General features: G+C 35.3%; 3 protein-coding genes across 9 annotated transcripts; 1 reads left to right on the top strand and 2 right to left on the bottom strand.

Annotated features, from left to right (window-relative positions):
• The first annotated feature begins 1,315 nt into the window (after nucleotides 1–1,315).
• On the top strand, nucleotides 1,316–6,384 carry LOC140816778 (uncharacterized). Of its 6 annotated transcripts, XM_073176259.1 has the most exons (6): nucleotides 1,316–1,409; nucleotides 3,262–4,540; nucleotides 4,722–4,824; nucleotides 4,897–4,936; nucleotides 5,043–5,266; nucleotides 5,381–6,384. In XM_073176259.1, exons 2-6 carry the CDS (start codon nucleotides 3,520–3,522, stop codon nucleotides 6,099–6,101), a joined length of 2,109 nt encoding a protein of 702 aa, XP_073032360.1. In that variant the 5' UTR covers nucleotides 1,316–1,409; nucleotides 3,262–3,519; the 3' UTR covers nucleotides 6,102–6,384. The 6 variants fall into 6 exon arrangements, with proteins under 6 accessions (XP_073032360.1, XP_073032323.1, XP_073032351.1 ...); XM_073176222.1 differs by having other exon boundaries at nucleotides 4,722–4,936; XM_073176250.1 differs by having other exon boundaries at nucleotides 1,354–1,409; nucleotides 3,407–4,540; nucleotides 4,722–4,936.
• Nucleotides 6,385–8,499: 2,115 nt separating this feature from the next.
• LOC140816771 (large ribosomal subunit protein P3-like) lies at nucleotides 8,500–9,497 on the bottom strand. The gene is made up of 2 exons (XM_073176211.1): nucleotides 9,222–9,497; nucleotides 8,500–8,855 (listed from the first exon to the last, which is right to left on the bottom strand). The coding sequence occupies exons 1-2, from the start codon at nucleotides 9,417–9,419 to the stop codon at nucleotides 8,682–8,684; spliced, it is 372 nt and encodes a 123-aa protein (XP_073032312.1). The 5' UTR covers nucleotides 9,420–9,497; the 3' UTR covers nucleotides 8,500–8,681.
• LOC140816761 (uncharacterized) lies at nucleotides 9,262–14,129 on the bottom strand. Of its 2 annotated transcripts, XR_012114637.1 has the most exons (4): nucleotides 13,804–14,129; nucleotides 13,406–13,640; nucleotides 11,428–13,163; nucleotides 9,262–10,767 (listed from the first exon to the last, which is right to left on the bottom strand). XR_012114637.1 is itself a non-coding variant. In XM_073176198.1 (3 exons), the coding sequence occupies exons 1-3, from the start codon at nucleotides 13,900–13,902 to the stop codon at nucleotides 12,814–12,816; spliced, it is 684 nt and encodes a 227-aa protein (XP_073032299.1). In that variant the 5' UTR covers nucleotides 13,903–14,129; the 3' UTR covers nucleotides 11,427–12,813. The 2 variants fall into 2 exon arrangements, 1 of the variants encoding a protein (XP_073032299.1); XM_073176198.1 differs by lacking the exon at nucleotides 9,262–10,767 and having other exon boundaries at nucleotides 11,427–13,163.
• Nucleotides 14,130–15,925: the final 1,796 nt, after the last annotated feature.

Here is a 15,925-nt window from a genome sequence, read left to right as displayed (position 1 = left end):
TAGAAATAGTTGACTTGCGCTCTCTTCTTTATTAGTATTTCATTGATGTATGCACCGGGAAGAAGACTCAAGATTCACCATCTCACATCAACCGATGTGTTTTGCTTTCCAATGTTCATAGTTAAATTAATATTAAGCTTATTAAATTACTCATATCATGTGATAATAAAATAATAATGAGAAATGAAATATAAGTTGATGAAAACAAACATTTATCTACGAGCCATCAACCTACAAATCTCTTCCGTTCCATACCGTTCCGCGTGTCCCGTTCCGTTCCGCCGTTAAATCCCCGTTTTCGGTATATGAAACGTCTATACAAGCCATCAACCTATACACCCCGGAACCTCGTCAAGGTTGCATCCGTTCCGGTTCCGAAACGCCCGTTCCGGCGAACCATGAAAAAGATGGAAATCAAAATAGGAAACCCCTCATATCGGGGCTTACTAACCCTTGAGATGCTTTCAAGAAGTTCACTCATCCAATATATGATTTAGATTGCCAAAACCATCAAGGCATGCAAATCATGAACAAACATCTGAAATATTGAAGCAAAGTCCACAAATCAAACAGCTTCGTTTCAAACTCCACAAAATTAACATCTTGTTTGTAATGATCCAGTCATGGAGTTTATACGTTCAGATTATCATATATTTATCACACTTGTATATTTGAAAACGTGGCTTGAAAATGTTGATTTGTCTATCCTCATTTTTAATTTATTTCATTGTTGAAACTTGTAATTCAATCTTGTCCATTAATATAGTTTCTTAAATAATTTCCGATTTATTAAAAACAACATATGCTATCACCGTTTTTTTCCCCGGATTTTTCTTTAAACTTTGAATCTTCATTTTATTCATATGATTTGATTTTTCCAAGAAAAAATACGAATGGTCTATCTTTTATATAAAAATAATATTTTTTATATAAAAATAATATTTTTTCATGAGTTGGATTGAATTGAATCGAGTATACATCTAATAAATTAATCAATCGGACAATCTTACAATAATTTTTGTGTTTAAAAATAGATGGATTCTCATTGAAAATGCTATATTTTTTTTTAAAGTCGACCGTACCGTCTTTTGATAGGGTAGTTAGCAAAATAATTTTGATCAAACATTAAAAAAAAATGAAGTTTGATAAAAATCATTAGCCCAAATATCCTCTTTTATTCTGATAAATTGAGAATCTCAATAGTTTGACCCGAAATCCATGTCGAATCGATTGTTGTTCGAAACAACAAGGGCAATAACGTAAAACACTCCACAATCCTAGGGCTGCCTCGTATTCCCATTTCTCTTTTAATTCTCTTTTTAAATAATTTTTCGACCGTTGCTTCTCCCTTAACGTCTCTCTCACAACACAGTTGTGATCGGGAAAGAGCAATTTTGTTCTGCTTTCAGGTACGAATATTTTATGAATTCATTCACATTGTCGCGTAATTCTAGAGTTGTTGTTTTGTTCAGTTAGTTCGTCAGAAGAGAGGGAAATCATGAACTGTAATTCGTTCGAACAGGGTTCAGTTTGTTTGTTTATCCTCTTTTTATTTGATCATTCTTTATATGTTTTTTATTCTCCATCGTACGGATACCGAAGCTTGGTTTGTATTTGAGTATTTTGGAAGTTAATGCATTATAGGCGCTGTAAGAAATCGTTGAGTTCTTTTTCTCTGGATCTCTGATTGTGTTTCTTATAGGGTTCTCACCATTTCGCATTTAGATTAATGCGACATTGATATGCATATTTTTCTTTTCTTTGTCTGGTGATTGCATGACGTTTTGTTCAGGAATCAACAAGTTCTTTTCATGTTTTGGAATTCACAGAATTGTTCATGTAATTTACTTTTGATATTTTATTGGATGCTTCATTATCGGTCCAGGAGTTTGGCTCCTATATTTGTCTTAATTTTTCACTGCTAAATGGTGCTTCAAGAAATTATTTTTCCCATCTGTTTTAAGCAATTTGCTTGCTATAAATTGATCTTACACTAATATACTTCTCCGGAGTACCTGCATGAATGAATGGATGGTTAATCATGCCATTGCAGGGAATTTTCCCTTTAAAAACGGTTTTAGACGATAGAGTTCGCAGGTCAGCCTCCTGGCTTTTTTATTATTATTATTAAGATTTTAGTTGATAAATTCACATTTAAGTGAATAGTCACCTTATTGATCTATCAGTTTCCTTTGTATATTTAATTTCCAACTCTGTCAAGGCAGATAAATAGATTGAATTTTTCCATTTTATATATATTACAAAAAATTGTGAATTGCTGCTCATCAATGTTTTCCTTGAGATTCAACACAAGCAAAACATATGATCTTTCATAATATTTAGCGTGGAAAACTCTAAAATCGAGTAAAAACCACGGAATCATAGACCATTTAAATCATCCACTATCAAATTTAACGGATGCATAAAATTCTTCTCCAGAAAAGTGTCGACAATTAATCATCATCTAGAATACGTAGAATCCAACAATAAACTCAAACACAAGTTTGCTAATCTCATCAAACACAAGCAAATAAAAAGAGAAACAGTTATCAAAACCACTAATCTTGGTACCAAAATAGTCAAAAACAAGATGTCAAATCCCAAAAAAATCAGAAGAAGATTTGCAGGCGAAGTATCCGAATTTCTTTTTCAAAAATATCAATTTTAGTTTTGTATGTATTGAGGTGCGACATTTTTAGTTCTGTACTTTTATTAAATTAATTATGGTCTTGTAACTATGTTTTAACAATCACTTTTAGTCATTTTTCTTAAAAAATCATGTAATTAAATAACTATATATTATTGTTAAATTTTTATGATAATATGTTAAAAAAATTCTTTGTGACATTCACATGTGTTTAACAATGTAATTATTAAATTTAACAATGATATGAGCAATTTAATTACATGATTTTAAGAAAAATGACTAAAATTGATTATTAAAACATAGTTAATACATATATGACTAAAATTGACATTTTTCCTTCTTTTTCTCGCTCTATTTTTCGTTTGTGTAGGCAAGTATGGTGCTCACATCAAAACCTGCATATATTTTTCCTTCTATTTTACGTTTGTGTAGGCAAGTATGGCGCTCACATCAAAACCTTGAAAAACTCATCATCCCTCACAGAAGTATGAGGGACCTGCTCCATTCTCATGTATAATAAGTCAATTCTTACTTTAGACTAATATAATTTCCAGCTTCTGACAAATGAAAATCATGGAACATTGCTAATCTTAATATGATGTTACGTGTAGCAGGTGCAGTTTATCTGTTAAAGTGGAAGATTTTCATATAACGTTTGCCTGAAATATTTTGGTGCAGTTGAATTGCGTTTTTGTATCACATTGAGTCTTCCTGGATTTCACGGTTAGACATAGATTTGACTTATTTCCTCCTGAATAGATAGTAGAATTATTTATGCATCTGGTGAAGACAACAAAATAGCTGCTCAATTTTGATTCAAATCTGAAGAAGTTACACGGAGTCTTGAGCGAGAAGTAATAAGCTGCAGAAAGATGGGATGTTCTCTATCGAAGTTGGATGACGAAGAGGCTGTTCAGCTTTGTAAAGATCGAAAAAAGTTCATTAAGCAAGCTGTCGAACAAAGATTGAAATTTGCCTCAGGACACATTGCTTATGTACATTGCATGAAACGAGTTTCAGTGGCCCTTCGAGAATATGTTGAGGGAGATGAACCTTATGAGACAATACCTGGTGTTATATCTATTACACCGTTTAAATCTGAACCCAAATCATCTTGCAATGTAAGTTACTTTCAGTCCAGTGGAAATCCTTCAGTTTCTGTTGAAGAGATGCCTCCTCAGTCACCAGAAACTTTCAGAGTCAAAGCTTACTCCCCGGTTCATCACTTCGGAATGGAGGGCATTTTTGAGTTCCAATCCTCTCCCATTAATTCTTCATCTTTTCATTACTCGCCCAACAGTAGACCAGACTATTATCCCCCATTATCTCAAACGTCTCAATGGGATTTCTTTTGGAACCCCTTTTCTTCACTAGATTACTGTAGCTATCCCTCCAAAAATATTTTTGATCAGACAAATATTGAGGATGAAAATAAGAAGCTATGGCAAGTTCAAGAAGAGGAAGGCATACCAGAATTAGAAGAGGAAACTGTACAAGAGGGCATTGACAATTCGACCAGCAAGAAAGTAAAGGAAAGATGTAAGGTCAATGAGAGTGACAACAGAGACAAAGCCGATGCTGAAGTTACTGAAGAACTTGAAATAAATAAACCTATACAAGGATCGCAATCCAATGAAAATCAAAGCATTGAAGTAGCAAAATTTCAAAATATAGGTCGAATTAGTACCAAAGAAAACATGGTTGCTGGTTGTGAATTGAAAGAGGAAACGCATGGATTTACAGCTTATGTTGACAGGAGGCCAACAAGTATGTCAGAAGTAATGAAAGATCTTGAAGATCAGTTCATGGCTTTGTGTAAGGCAGCTAAGGAGGTGTCTTCCATTTTGGAAACCAGCAGAGCCAAGTATTCATCATCTGCAAATGATCTCACAGGTTTGACTATGACAACAAATTGTTAATGTGTATTCAGGTTATAAAATGACGAAGCAGCATATTGTGATTGAGTAATGGTGATTGAAGTCCATTCAGTCTTTTGGCTCAAAACAATGCCCTTTGATGACGTTATAATTTAACTGCTCTTAATCTCTTATTAATGGATAAGTTTCTGTTGCAGCTTTGAAAATGTTGAATCCAGTTGCTTTCTTTAGGTCAACTTCATCTCGCTTATCATTGCCAAAAAATTTAGATGATACTTTGACTTCAAAATACGATGAAAGGTATGAAAGTAGCAGCGACTTATCTGAGGAGTCCTGTATGTTTTCTGAGAGTCATCAATCTACACTCAACAGGTTATATGCTTGGGAAAAGAAACTTTACCAAGAAGTTAGAGTATGTCCCCAAAACACAAAGAACTACTTCCTCTATTACTAAAAATAATCGAAATTTGAAAGCATCTAATATATGTCAATATTATACTCCTTTTGAACCAAAACAGGAGGGTGCACGTGTGCGGATGGCTTATGAAAAGAAATGTGCACAGCTCAGGAATCTAGAAATGAAAGGAGAAGACCGTTGTTTTGTAGACAAAACAAGAGATGCCATAAGAGATTTGCAAACTCGAATGAAAATTTCAGTACATTCAGTTGAAGCAGTCTCAAAACGAATTGAAACTTTGCGGGATGAAGAGCTCGAGCCTCAGATAACGGAATTAGTTTGCGGGTAAATTTATAAAAACACCTTTTTCTCTGTTTCGTGCAAAGTGTCATGCCCTTTGTAATGTTAAGGCCCTTTTTTTGCTTTTAATGAGTGTATTTTTGGACAAAATATTGACAGGTTAGCAAGGATGTGGGAGGTCATGGCAGAATGCCATCAACTGCAAAAACGAACAATAGATGAAGCCAAGATATTACTTGTTAGAACACCTTCAAAACCTGCAAGAAACGAGAAATACAAAATAATGCCACCATCCGAGTGGCATAATTTACATCAATCAGCTGCTAACCTTGAGGAAGAGCTCAGAAACTGGCGATCCTGCTTTGACATGTGGGTCGTTTCTCAACGATCATATGTTCATGCATTAGCAGGATGGCTCTTGTGTTGCATTCGCGTAAATAAAAATTCAGAAAAACAACCATTCTCGTCTCAAATATCTTTAGGGGCTCCACCAATATTTGGAACATGCATTCAATGGTCCGAAGTTTTGGACACCATACATGAATCATCGGTGCTTAACGGACTCGATTTTTTTGCAGCAGGTCTAGGCTCGTTGTGCGCACAACTTCAGGTAGATTCGTGTCGTCATTTAGGAGGCTCCAAGAAGTTTGGAGGGGCAATTGTAGGGAACAAAATGGAGGTGGTGGAGGCAGATCATTTTGAAGATGAAGAAGTGACAGCAAAAAAAATGGCTGAATTTGCTTCAAGAGTTCTGTATGCTGGAATGTCGGTTTCTATAACCTCACTGACTGAATTTGCTGTTAGTTCAGCTGAAAAATATGCAGATCTGGTCAAGCAACGGGAGAATAAAATCCAGCCGCATATGCAGTCAGGACTTTAGTCTTAGTCTATGGGCTATTTCAAAAGAGAAAAGTAATCTCAGTGGCCCTACTTTATATACTCAATACATTTTTTTTAGAAATATTATACTCGCTTCCCTGCCTGTTGCCTCTGCTGCATGCAACTGAGAAATAGTTCAAAAGAGAATGCAAAATAGTGGATTTGTAGAGAGTTTGCTAAGAGATCATCAACATTTATTATAAATTTTCTTCTCATACATACCAGAAGTAGATGTTGCTTTTAAAACAGAAGAATGAAATGCAATCGGTATTTGGAACCAGGATTTTGCGGTGGATGTAACAAAGAAAATAAATTATTGTTCAAAGGTGGTTTTTAGTTGCAGTTTAAAGCAAATGTTATTCTTGTATCTTGAAATATCAGCATAAATGTTGTATGTAATGAAAATATATGCTAAATATATTATAGGGAAGCGGTAATTTTTTTTAAAAAAATTAACCTATGCTATATCTATCTGTATGTATATAAATGTGAAAATATAGAATAATATATATATATATATATATATATATATATATATATATATATATATATATATATATATATATATATATATATGGTTTGTTCGACCTACCACCCTTCAATATTCATTCTCCTGGAATTCGCGCTATATTTTGAACTGCCAACGCCATGAAGTCAAATTGCTCCATAAATATAATCAATTGCCTGGTTGGTATGATATTTGTGTCTCCAGATTGCGGCATGAGCCGCCCATCAATGGCTGCGGCACTCAACTTCAAGCCCCCACAATTTTTAAATTATGTGCACAACTGTACATTTTCTTAGATGTTTTCATTCATTTCCTACGAGTAAATTGCCCATAATCAGCCAGCCACCTTTGGAGATGGAAATTTCTCCCTATTTTTGTCGCAACTTCACAGTTCCTATGTATCAATACACAGCTCTCTTTGTCAAACATATACAACCTCAGTAGCCTTAAAATCATATATTCTCTCTCTTGGTGAAAGAATCACGGGTTGTGGACTGTAAACGCTGATATGTCGAAGCTATTTATTTTGGTGTGCAGCAGAGTTGCAATAATTTTATGTTCTTGGATAATTCTATTGAGTGTAAAAGAAGTGATGGATAATGTGAAATTAATAGTACTGGGAGCAAATAAAACAAATTTTTACGGAGATTTTATGATATCTGACATGTGAGGTGACTGCTTTTGCAATCTTGATTACTATTTTTTTTTTAGTTTTGGGGATCAATATTCAACACCATCGTCATTTTTATATGTTTGCTTCTGTTACATTTTTTCTTTTTAAAAAGAATTGAAGCTTCAAATTTTGATAGTATTTCTCTTCTTTTTTGAAATTATATTTGTAAGTCAAGCAATTTTTATAGTTTATCTTGCTAAAAATTTAGAATCTTGCTCTGGAAAATGTTTTCACGAGTGGCGAATAAGTAATTTTCTTATTGATCCGACTTTAAAAAGTTCCACTTGAAGGTCTAGGTTAGTCGGACACTTACCTGGGCTGGTCATTCACAGGTAATTGATTTTCATGCCAAAGACAAATCGTCTCACGTTGTTCTCACAATTCTATGTTTGCTTTTTATCCCATGCATTAATTAACATTGGAGGATCGAATTTTATTCAGCGTTCTGTTTTATGTTAAATTCATTCTTTGACTTCATTTTCCCACAACTTTAATATACATTTCTTTTCATCAATCTATTGTACATAAAGTTCAGAAAATGTACACTGAAATACTTTGTGATGTACCATTTAGATGTTCATGTATTGTGTAAGATGTAGTGTCATATATCTTTCGCCAGATCTCTCTTTCAAATGTGATTTATTGTTAACTGGTAAAATAGCAGAAATCCATTGTACTCACAAATAGTGTTTATAATCTTTGACACGAATTAGAACCTCATTTTTACGGCCTTATCAGTGATCACCTCGAAAAATCTCATGTCCAATAGCATATCGTGAAATAGAGATCTGACATAAGCAACAGACCGCTAAATTCAATACAACACAAGCTACAAAATGATAAGTTGCTACCTACGTGGAAGTTACCTCTACTACCCTTTGGTCACATCAATCCAGGATAGCACGTGTTTAATGGAATCAACTCTTCCAGCAGGTGCTTAATTTTGATATACTTAGGCTCAGTGAGCCGTCGTTCTGAGGTTTCTCCGTTCCATATTGAATGTGTAACTGAATTCTATATTGAGTGAAAGGAATTGATTGCCATAAGCTTAGAATTGAACAAACATGACCTACCACAGAGAGCCGAATACTTGAACTGCAGATGGTGTTTTAACTTTTAAGGCCTTTAATGGGTTCACAATTAGGGATGCGACAACTCCAATTCCAATCAAGAAAAATGGCAGAAAAAATGTATAAAGTAATGAGAATTAAGCCAACAGAAACGAACAAAATGTATATTGAACTTCGACTGAAGTGAATGTAAAAACAATTCATTGCAATTCTTAATAATCCAAAACCTATAATCCAAAAACAGAACTTTAGTTTTTAACAAAGTAGGTCATCGAAAACTAAGCAACAATAACAGCAGGCTATATAGCAGTCACTGAAAGGAGAAGAAACCTAATCAAAAAGTGAGAATCCCATGTCATCATCACTCTCCTCCTTCTCTTCTTTCTTTTCCTCGGCTGGAGGTGCCTCAGCAGCTGCGCCACCACCAGAAGCAGCAGCAGCCGCAGGTCCACCTCCACCTCCACCAATGAATGCACCGCCACCTCCACCACCACCTACAATCACCTGCATTTCCCAAAGATCGGCAATTAGATAATTAAACCACATATTACTGCTAAAGGTAACAAATATCGTATCATATAAGGTAAACTCCCTAACGCTTGTGTCCGAAAGAAATATGCACACAATCAAACCTTCAAGGAAGAATACACAAACTCCCTCTTTTCCTTGATATGTGAAATGTATCAAACAAATAATACAGCAGAATGTTATGAGCGGTCGATCACTCAAAATTACATGTAATATAAAATGAATAGCATAATTAAGTCGCATAATTAATCACAAATAATAAGAATGCAAGAGAAACGCAGCAGGTAAATAAACAAAGAAAACCAAAAACAAACACACTTTCATTAATAAAAAATAGGTAACCTGGAAAACCGCGGAGGAAGGAGTTACGTAGGAGAATGAAGATTGGACACCGCCGGAGGAGTCAACTGCGACGGCGGCTTGAACGAGCTTACGTTGGAGAGCGAAAGTGCAATCGGCCGAAGCCTCCAGATCGCCGTTGAGCTGCTTAGCCGACCACTCGGAGCCGGATTCTCTACACACGAACGTAAACACTCCCATTTCTCTTCCCCTAAGGTGATCGGCGACCGTGCTTCGGTGCTAAAGCTGCTCGACTATGAAACTAAAATAAAACCCTAGCAATTTTAATGGCTTTATGCGGGGGAGTCAAGGGAAGATGATGAAAATACATTTATGCCCATAATGTGAAGTCGTAATTACGAAATTACTTGCTGGGGTTGGGCCACTCTAAAATAAATACGAATTGGATTTGTTAATGGGCCTGGGTTTTAGGAAAAATCAAAATGGTTTGAATCCGAACGCTAAGAATTTGGATCCGCTGCCCAGACGAACCGGATTTTTCCATTGAACTTGTATCCATTCCTGTCTTAGAAGTTTGCATCGACCATGTTCGCCATGGTTTTGGTTTTCAATTCGGTTTACTTATTTGATATTAGGAAACCATCAAAGATAAAAGGTGGGGCAGATAATCAAATCAAGTAAATCTCATTATTCTATTTGTTTAGTGCATACATATATTTTTGTCAAATGTGTCAAATAAACTGAATTAAGTCATTGCGAATTATATATATGAACTTTGACAAATATTTTTCTTGAATATGATATCAAAACTCATGCACATCGTCATATGTTGGACGGTCATATGAACTATTCGTTAATATTTTGTAAATTTCACGATTCATTATGTCAAATGTGTCACATAAGCTAGATTAAGTCATTGCGAATTATATATATGAACTTTGACACATATTTCTCTTGAATATGATATCAAAGCTCACGCACATCGTCATATGTTGGACGGTCATATGAACTATTCGTTAATGTTTTGTAAATTTCACGCTTCATTCGTTAGCGTAATGAACGTGTTAAATGTCTCTTATCTTAGAAGCTACAAATATAGAATTAAACAATCCTTAGCTATGAGCTACCTTTTAATATAGAGTTGAGCCCAAATTCACAATTTCAAATATTTTTTTCTCGTTTTTGGTTAGTTTTCTCCATCGAATATGTCATCATCAATATTGGTTAGTTACACGTGTAAATATACATATAACGCAATAAACAACATACAAATGTATTATCAAATAGTTTAGATCTTAGCTCCAACTCCAGCTACAGCTCCAACTCTCGTGATTATTTCAAGAATCGGAAGGGAAAACATTATTATTTGTAATGAAAATTTGGAAATGATTCCATTTCTTACTATTTGATTTCAAATTTTGACTCACCGTTCACACTTTCGCAAGTTGAACAGCCCTTGAAAGAGTCCAATCATAGGGAATATAAAGAAAGGTGTTGGAATGCATGAGTGATAGTCAAACCGTAAAACATTCCTCATCCATTTCCCAAGTCTCCCATACCTCTCTTCGCAAAACATCAGATTTTATTCCTAAAAAAGAAAAAACAAAACAAAACAAAACAAAACAAAATGACAAGCCTATGTTGTATTGGATGCCAAAAATAGTCATATTACATGTTGACATCTCAAAAGATTAAATTGGAGAAGAATAGTATAAGATCTCATATTCCACCATAATTATTCGTTCTTTTTTATAAGTAAAGACTGATGGGTGGAATACTAATTTAAAATTGATATATATTTCTATTGAACAAGAGCCATTACAACATTCATAACAGTTATCAGAACTGAAAAATAGCTAAGATCTATAATGCTAAATCTGACTCTTAAAAAGACCAGGAGACATCATTAAAATAACAAAGACCTATAACCACATAACAATACCTAAAAATAACATAGGAAAGAAGGGTCAAAAACAACAATAATCCCAGGAAGCACCTTTTGTAAGAGTCAACATACTCTGCCACATGGACAACCAACCAAGGGGATGAGAAAAACTTGTAATTCAAGGTGCGAGTTGTTGGATTTAGGATCACGAATATGATGCAGAACATCACTTAGTTTGGGAGAAGAGTATCTTCTCCACTCTCAGGCATTTCATCTCCCCCACCATCATTTAGTTGTACTATTTCAAAACTGTGTTGTAGATAGGATATATCTAAGGTCAAAAAAGAGGTCGAGAATACTTGCCTGAAGATGTAGAGAGTGGTATGTAGCCAGGGATGATTTGCTGGCACAGAAACTTGTGCTTCTGCTCGGTGTCCGCGAATTATCCTTGGTTACACTGGACTCTATTCTTCTCATGCAAAACAAAAGGCCGGAGCCCCAGTCATATATCATTTGAATCTTTCATCATCGCCGTGTCTTGGTCATCAACTACTTGGTTTGGGTGATATAAACTCTATTCTCCATAAGCAATCTTCATTCCTGTATCACTTAAATAATACTGACTCAACACTCGCTAAAATAAAATCACATTTGAGTTCCACTGCAAAATCTCTATGTACATTTCTTCACATCGATCAGCACCTAAAATGCAAGTTTGATCAACGGGAGCAGAAAGGTAAGTGAACTGCTTAACAGTTTGTTTACAAGTATATTTAACTGTGCATTAATTCTATTTTAAGCACATGGGTCAATCGAGTTGTATTGCATGAATAAATTTTCGAGAATTACAGCGTTGGAAAATAACAAGATAATACATGAACACGACGCTTTCGTGCATGAGAAGGCGAAAAGATTTAGAGGCCAAGATTCATGTACAGCTTCAATAAAATTAAAAAGCAGTAAAGACAGTCGGGGCGTACCTGTCAAGAGAGTACATGAAGGGAAATGCCTGATCTAAAATTCAGAAGCTCCTAACAAACCCATATGTGTGTATGCACAGAAATAAATCCCGTGTGTGACTCGATATCTGGTAATATATTGCTAGGTGACCAGATGGCATATACCCATACTTGTGTTGCATATAGAGGAAAATAACGACACCCAGAAATGATCCAAACGATCATTGAACAAGGTAGGCGACCCCCATGGGTCGGCCCTCCACCAATCCACTTAGTGGTAAGGGGGAAGACTCCTCCACATCTATCTCTATTCACAATTCAGGATGATGCAAGTAAAATCTAGTTTGCTTGGTTCAAATAAAGAAATAAATAAATCAGGTTTTGGACACACCATTAACATTATTTGTTATGTGCTTTTAATGTGCCATGACACGTTCTATTAACATACTTGCGAGCTGTGATGAGCAGATGCAACAAAATACTATTGTTTAAGACACACCTACTAGTTAACACATTGAATGCATGAAATAGATCACTTTTGTGAAGGCAGGAGAAACGGAACCAATATGAACAGGTTCAATACAAAGCACCAGCTCAAAAATGAGAAACTAATCATAGCTGCTTGCTCTAGTGTCAAATATACCATCTCCAGAAGCCTCTTTGAATACAAGCCCCGTTAACATATACATCCTAGCTATTGCTAAAACCTTTACCCAGCTGGAGCACGAGATGCAATTGAAAACAACCAGCTCGAACACCGAAAGGTTAACTACACCATAGTGAAGCCCGGTTACTGGTACCAAACATCTGGAGTCGATGGGTTGTGGGGCAGCTGGGAAATCATGCAGTGCTGCTGCTGCCATTGGTGCAAGTGATTTGCTGCACCAGGTACATGCATATTCTCTTGATCCACACCTACATCGTCTTCGACATCCATTTCCTCGGTTGCTTCAGCTTCCATCATCTCAGAAGTATCAGTTTGCTGACCGAATTCTGCTCCCCGCATGGAAGGAAGTGATGATGGAACCCAAGGTACAACAGCTAAGCACCCATTATGTGAGTGTAAGTTGCTATCCTCGGACCCTGCTCTATCATTAGCTATTCGCCAAGGGCTTGATTCGCTTGACTGCCTAACTTGATCTGCAAAATATATATAGTAGGTTAGAAGCTCAGTTTCGTAGTCACGCATTGCCAAATGAAAAAGAGAAAGAAATTCAAAACCTGAAAAATACACTCAAATCCAATTAAAAATCCTCAAACCCATGCACGAATTTCCACTAACCAGTCACCCAGACATTACGGAAAATGCAAAAACAAATCAAACGGCAAGATTTCACAACTCTGATCAATACAAAGAAGCCTGTGTGTTTGTTTTTACTCACTTTTGATCCCGGAAATAATGTGAGGATCAACCGACACCGAGAATCTGGATGACAACTGGTGCAGCGGAGAGTCCACAGGCTTAAACAAGACAATGGCCCTCTCTTCATTCTCGATCGGCAATTCTTCAATTTTCAAAACCCTTAAATTGCTAAAATAACTCTGTTTCTCAGGCACGGATTCCTCAAACTGCATCGGAATCTCACGCTCCTCTAAAATCGGACCCAATTCAGCATCCTATGAGAAAATTGATAATAAAAAAAAACACTCCAGAATTAAACGAATTTCAAGTGCATCCATACATATTGATCGAATATTTCGATAATAACACACATACGATGGTGAAACAGGCGCGAAAGAAACTGAATCAAACGATACACAAAAGAATATAAAAAATTACCAGCCTGCGGATTTTTCTTGCAGGAGAACAGAGAGAAAAATCATCAGTCGCATCTTCTAGGTCTTTCCTCTTCATCTTCGACGGAAAAGAACCCACCATCGTTTCCTTCCTTTGTTCCCACAGTTTATCCAAAACCCTAATCACTTACGAAATACCGGAGATTGATCGATGACATATGGATCGAAGGGAATTGGATGTTGCTAATATATACAGGAGAGAGAAGATACATAGTTATTTGATTCTTTCTTCCAGAGACATCCACAACCTGGGAGAAGAAAATGGGCTCGTTAATCGTATTATAGCATTTTCAATCAAACTCATATCCGACCACAACAGTTAAAAAATTTAAAAATTAATACACCGCGAATTAGAATTATGTAATCCTTGCTGTTTTCTTTTTTTTTCAGGAGTAGTTATATTATATTTGGTCTCAAACTCAATATTTTCTTTTAAAATTTTGAATCTTGATATCAGATATACTGCAGATCAGTCGATATGCTTCAAGTTAATCGATTTACAACGTATTTTTTTACATTTACGTTAGACTTGAGAATTTGATTAGTGTTTTTCCCTCAATTTTCTAACGATATCTACTACACAAGAAGTCATTCGAAATGCTGACATGTTAATGAAAGAAAATCGACATTTTTAGCATTAAGTCGAGACAAGTATCAAGAGTAAATGTAATGAGAAGTAAAATAACTGTACATTTAAAAGGGAGCAGTGGTAGTTCAAAATAAGGCAATATGACTTGTTCGTGGATGGAATGAAAAAACGTTATAGATTTGGGTCAAGATTTGGCCCAACCCATTTTCATTCCTAAGGTACCCAAAAGATTTGAGAAATTGAAATCTTTTGGGCGAAGCTTAGAAGTCTTAGCTGCACACTTTCTTCAGAAGATTTTGAAAAATGACATTCTCATCGCAATCGATTTGTTAAAATAGCATTGTCCAACGAGTTGAATCATGTGTTTTAAGCAGGTGGATGTCGTTTTTTAAAATAAATGTTGTAGGAATGTTAGAAAGTTAAGTACCATTTTAAAGGAATTCGTTAGCCACAAAATCAAAATTTTTGACTCATAGCAAATGTATCTGCAGATACGTATCCACTAGCAACGTTTTTTCTCATACGAGTCTGTCGCACATGATTTTCTCAGTATGATTTACCTTATTAGTGTGGTTTGCATGCGACTGCATTAACTTGGATATTTATTCAGTACGGATCGAAAAATAAAGACTTAGATATCAATCTTCATTAAAAAAAAAATGATAATACGAGGTGGAGCTAGCCAAGATACCATTAGGGCGTGCAACTTGCAAGTGTGCCTTGATATAAAAGTTTGATTATGTTATGAACTTATGATACGAATTGATGATTCTTGAATTTTAAATGTGTTGTGTTTTAAATAATTTTAATCCATCCTGATGTTATGGTCTTTCCCATTGGAAGCATTGGAGGATCGATTGGACCTGAATTTTGAATTCGATTGTATGGACGAAGGGTCAACTAGTGGATGGCCGGGATATATAAACTTTGACGGCTTCTTCGTACAGATCCTAGATAATAATATAATATTTATTTATTTAATTTTGAGTTGATATTCTTAGGGGCGACAATGGATCGAGTCTAAATCCGATCTCGTACTAATTATGTTCCGACGGAGCGGGTTAATAACACACCAAATAGGTCCCAAGAGAGTCCTTGGTTTAATCGGACTCGTCCCTATTGATATATTTTAATTTGTGCTTTTTTTATTAAATATTATTAATATAAAATTGAAAATAAATTTAATGATTAATTAATTTTTAAACTTTTTAAAACTTTTCAAATATAAAAAAAATAATTATTAGGTCCACGAATCCAACGACCCGCCAAGTTCATGGGATAGGAAGGGACGGGTCTAAGATGAAGTGGGTTGAGTCTCGAGTTTGATCAAACTCACCCTGAACCAGCTTATTGTCATCCTTAATATTAGAGGTCACTTGTCAATTTTACCGAGAAAATGACTCATCATCATGCATAATATGTGCGAGAGGAATCGAAGAAAATTAAAACAAATGCAAACAGATGAAGCCAAAGAAGATTTGGGATATATATATATATATATATATATATATATATA

This window comes from Primulina eburnea, chromosome 2 (assembly GCF_022965805.1).
Source record: "Primulina eburnea isolate SZY01 chromosome 2, ASM2296580v1, whole genome shotgun sequence".
In the NCBI taxonomy this organism is placed as follows: Eukaryota; Viridiplantae; Streptophyta; class Magnoliopsida; order Lamiales; family Gesneriaceae; genus Primulina; species Primulina eburnea.
This window is presented reverse-complemented; position numbering and strand designations above follow the sequence as displayed.

What these genes read in the sequence shown, in the direction of transcription:
- LOC140816778 (XM_073176222.1), top strand. Translation starts at nt 3,520, where the DNA reads ATGGGATGTTCTCTATCGAAGTTGGATGACGAAGAGGCTGTTCAGCTT. An exon ending in ATCTGCAAATGATCTCACAG is followed by an intron (nt 4,541 to 4,721) that starts GTTTGACTATGA and finishes TTTCTGTTGCAG; the next exon opens with CTTTGAAAATGTTGAATCCA. An exon ending in AACTTTACCAAGAAGTTAGA is followed by an intron (nt 4,937 to 5,042) that starts GTATGTCCCCAA and finishes GAACCAAAACAG; the next exon opens with GAGGGTGCACGTGTGCGGAT.
- LOC140816771 (XM_073176211.1), bottom strand. Translation starts at nt 9,419, where the DNA reads ATGGGAGTGTTTACGTTCGTGTGTAGAGAATCCGGCTCCGAGTGGTCG. An exon ending in CTTCCTCCGCGGTTTTCCAG is followed by an intron (nt 8,856 to 9,221) that starts GTTACCTATTTT and finishes TGGGAAATGCAG; the next exon opens with GTGATTGTAGGTGGTGGTGG.
- LOC140816761 (XM_073176198.1), bottom strand. Translation starts at nt 13,902, where the DNA reads ATGGTGGGTTCTTTTCCGTCGAAGATGAAGAGGAAAGACCTAGAAGAT. An exon ending in CAAGAAAAATCCGCAGGCTG is followed by an intron (nt 13,641 to 13,803) that starts GTAATTTTTTAT and finishes ATTTTCTCATAG; the next exon opens with GATGCTGAATTGGGTCCGAT. An exon ending in CATTATTTCCGGGATCAAAA is followed by an intron (nt 13,164 to 13,405) that starts GTGAGTAAAAAC and finishes TATATTTTGCAG; the next exon opens with ATCAAGTTAGGCAGTCAAGC.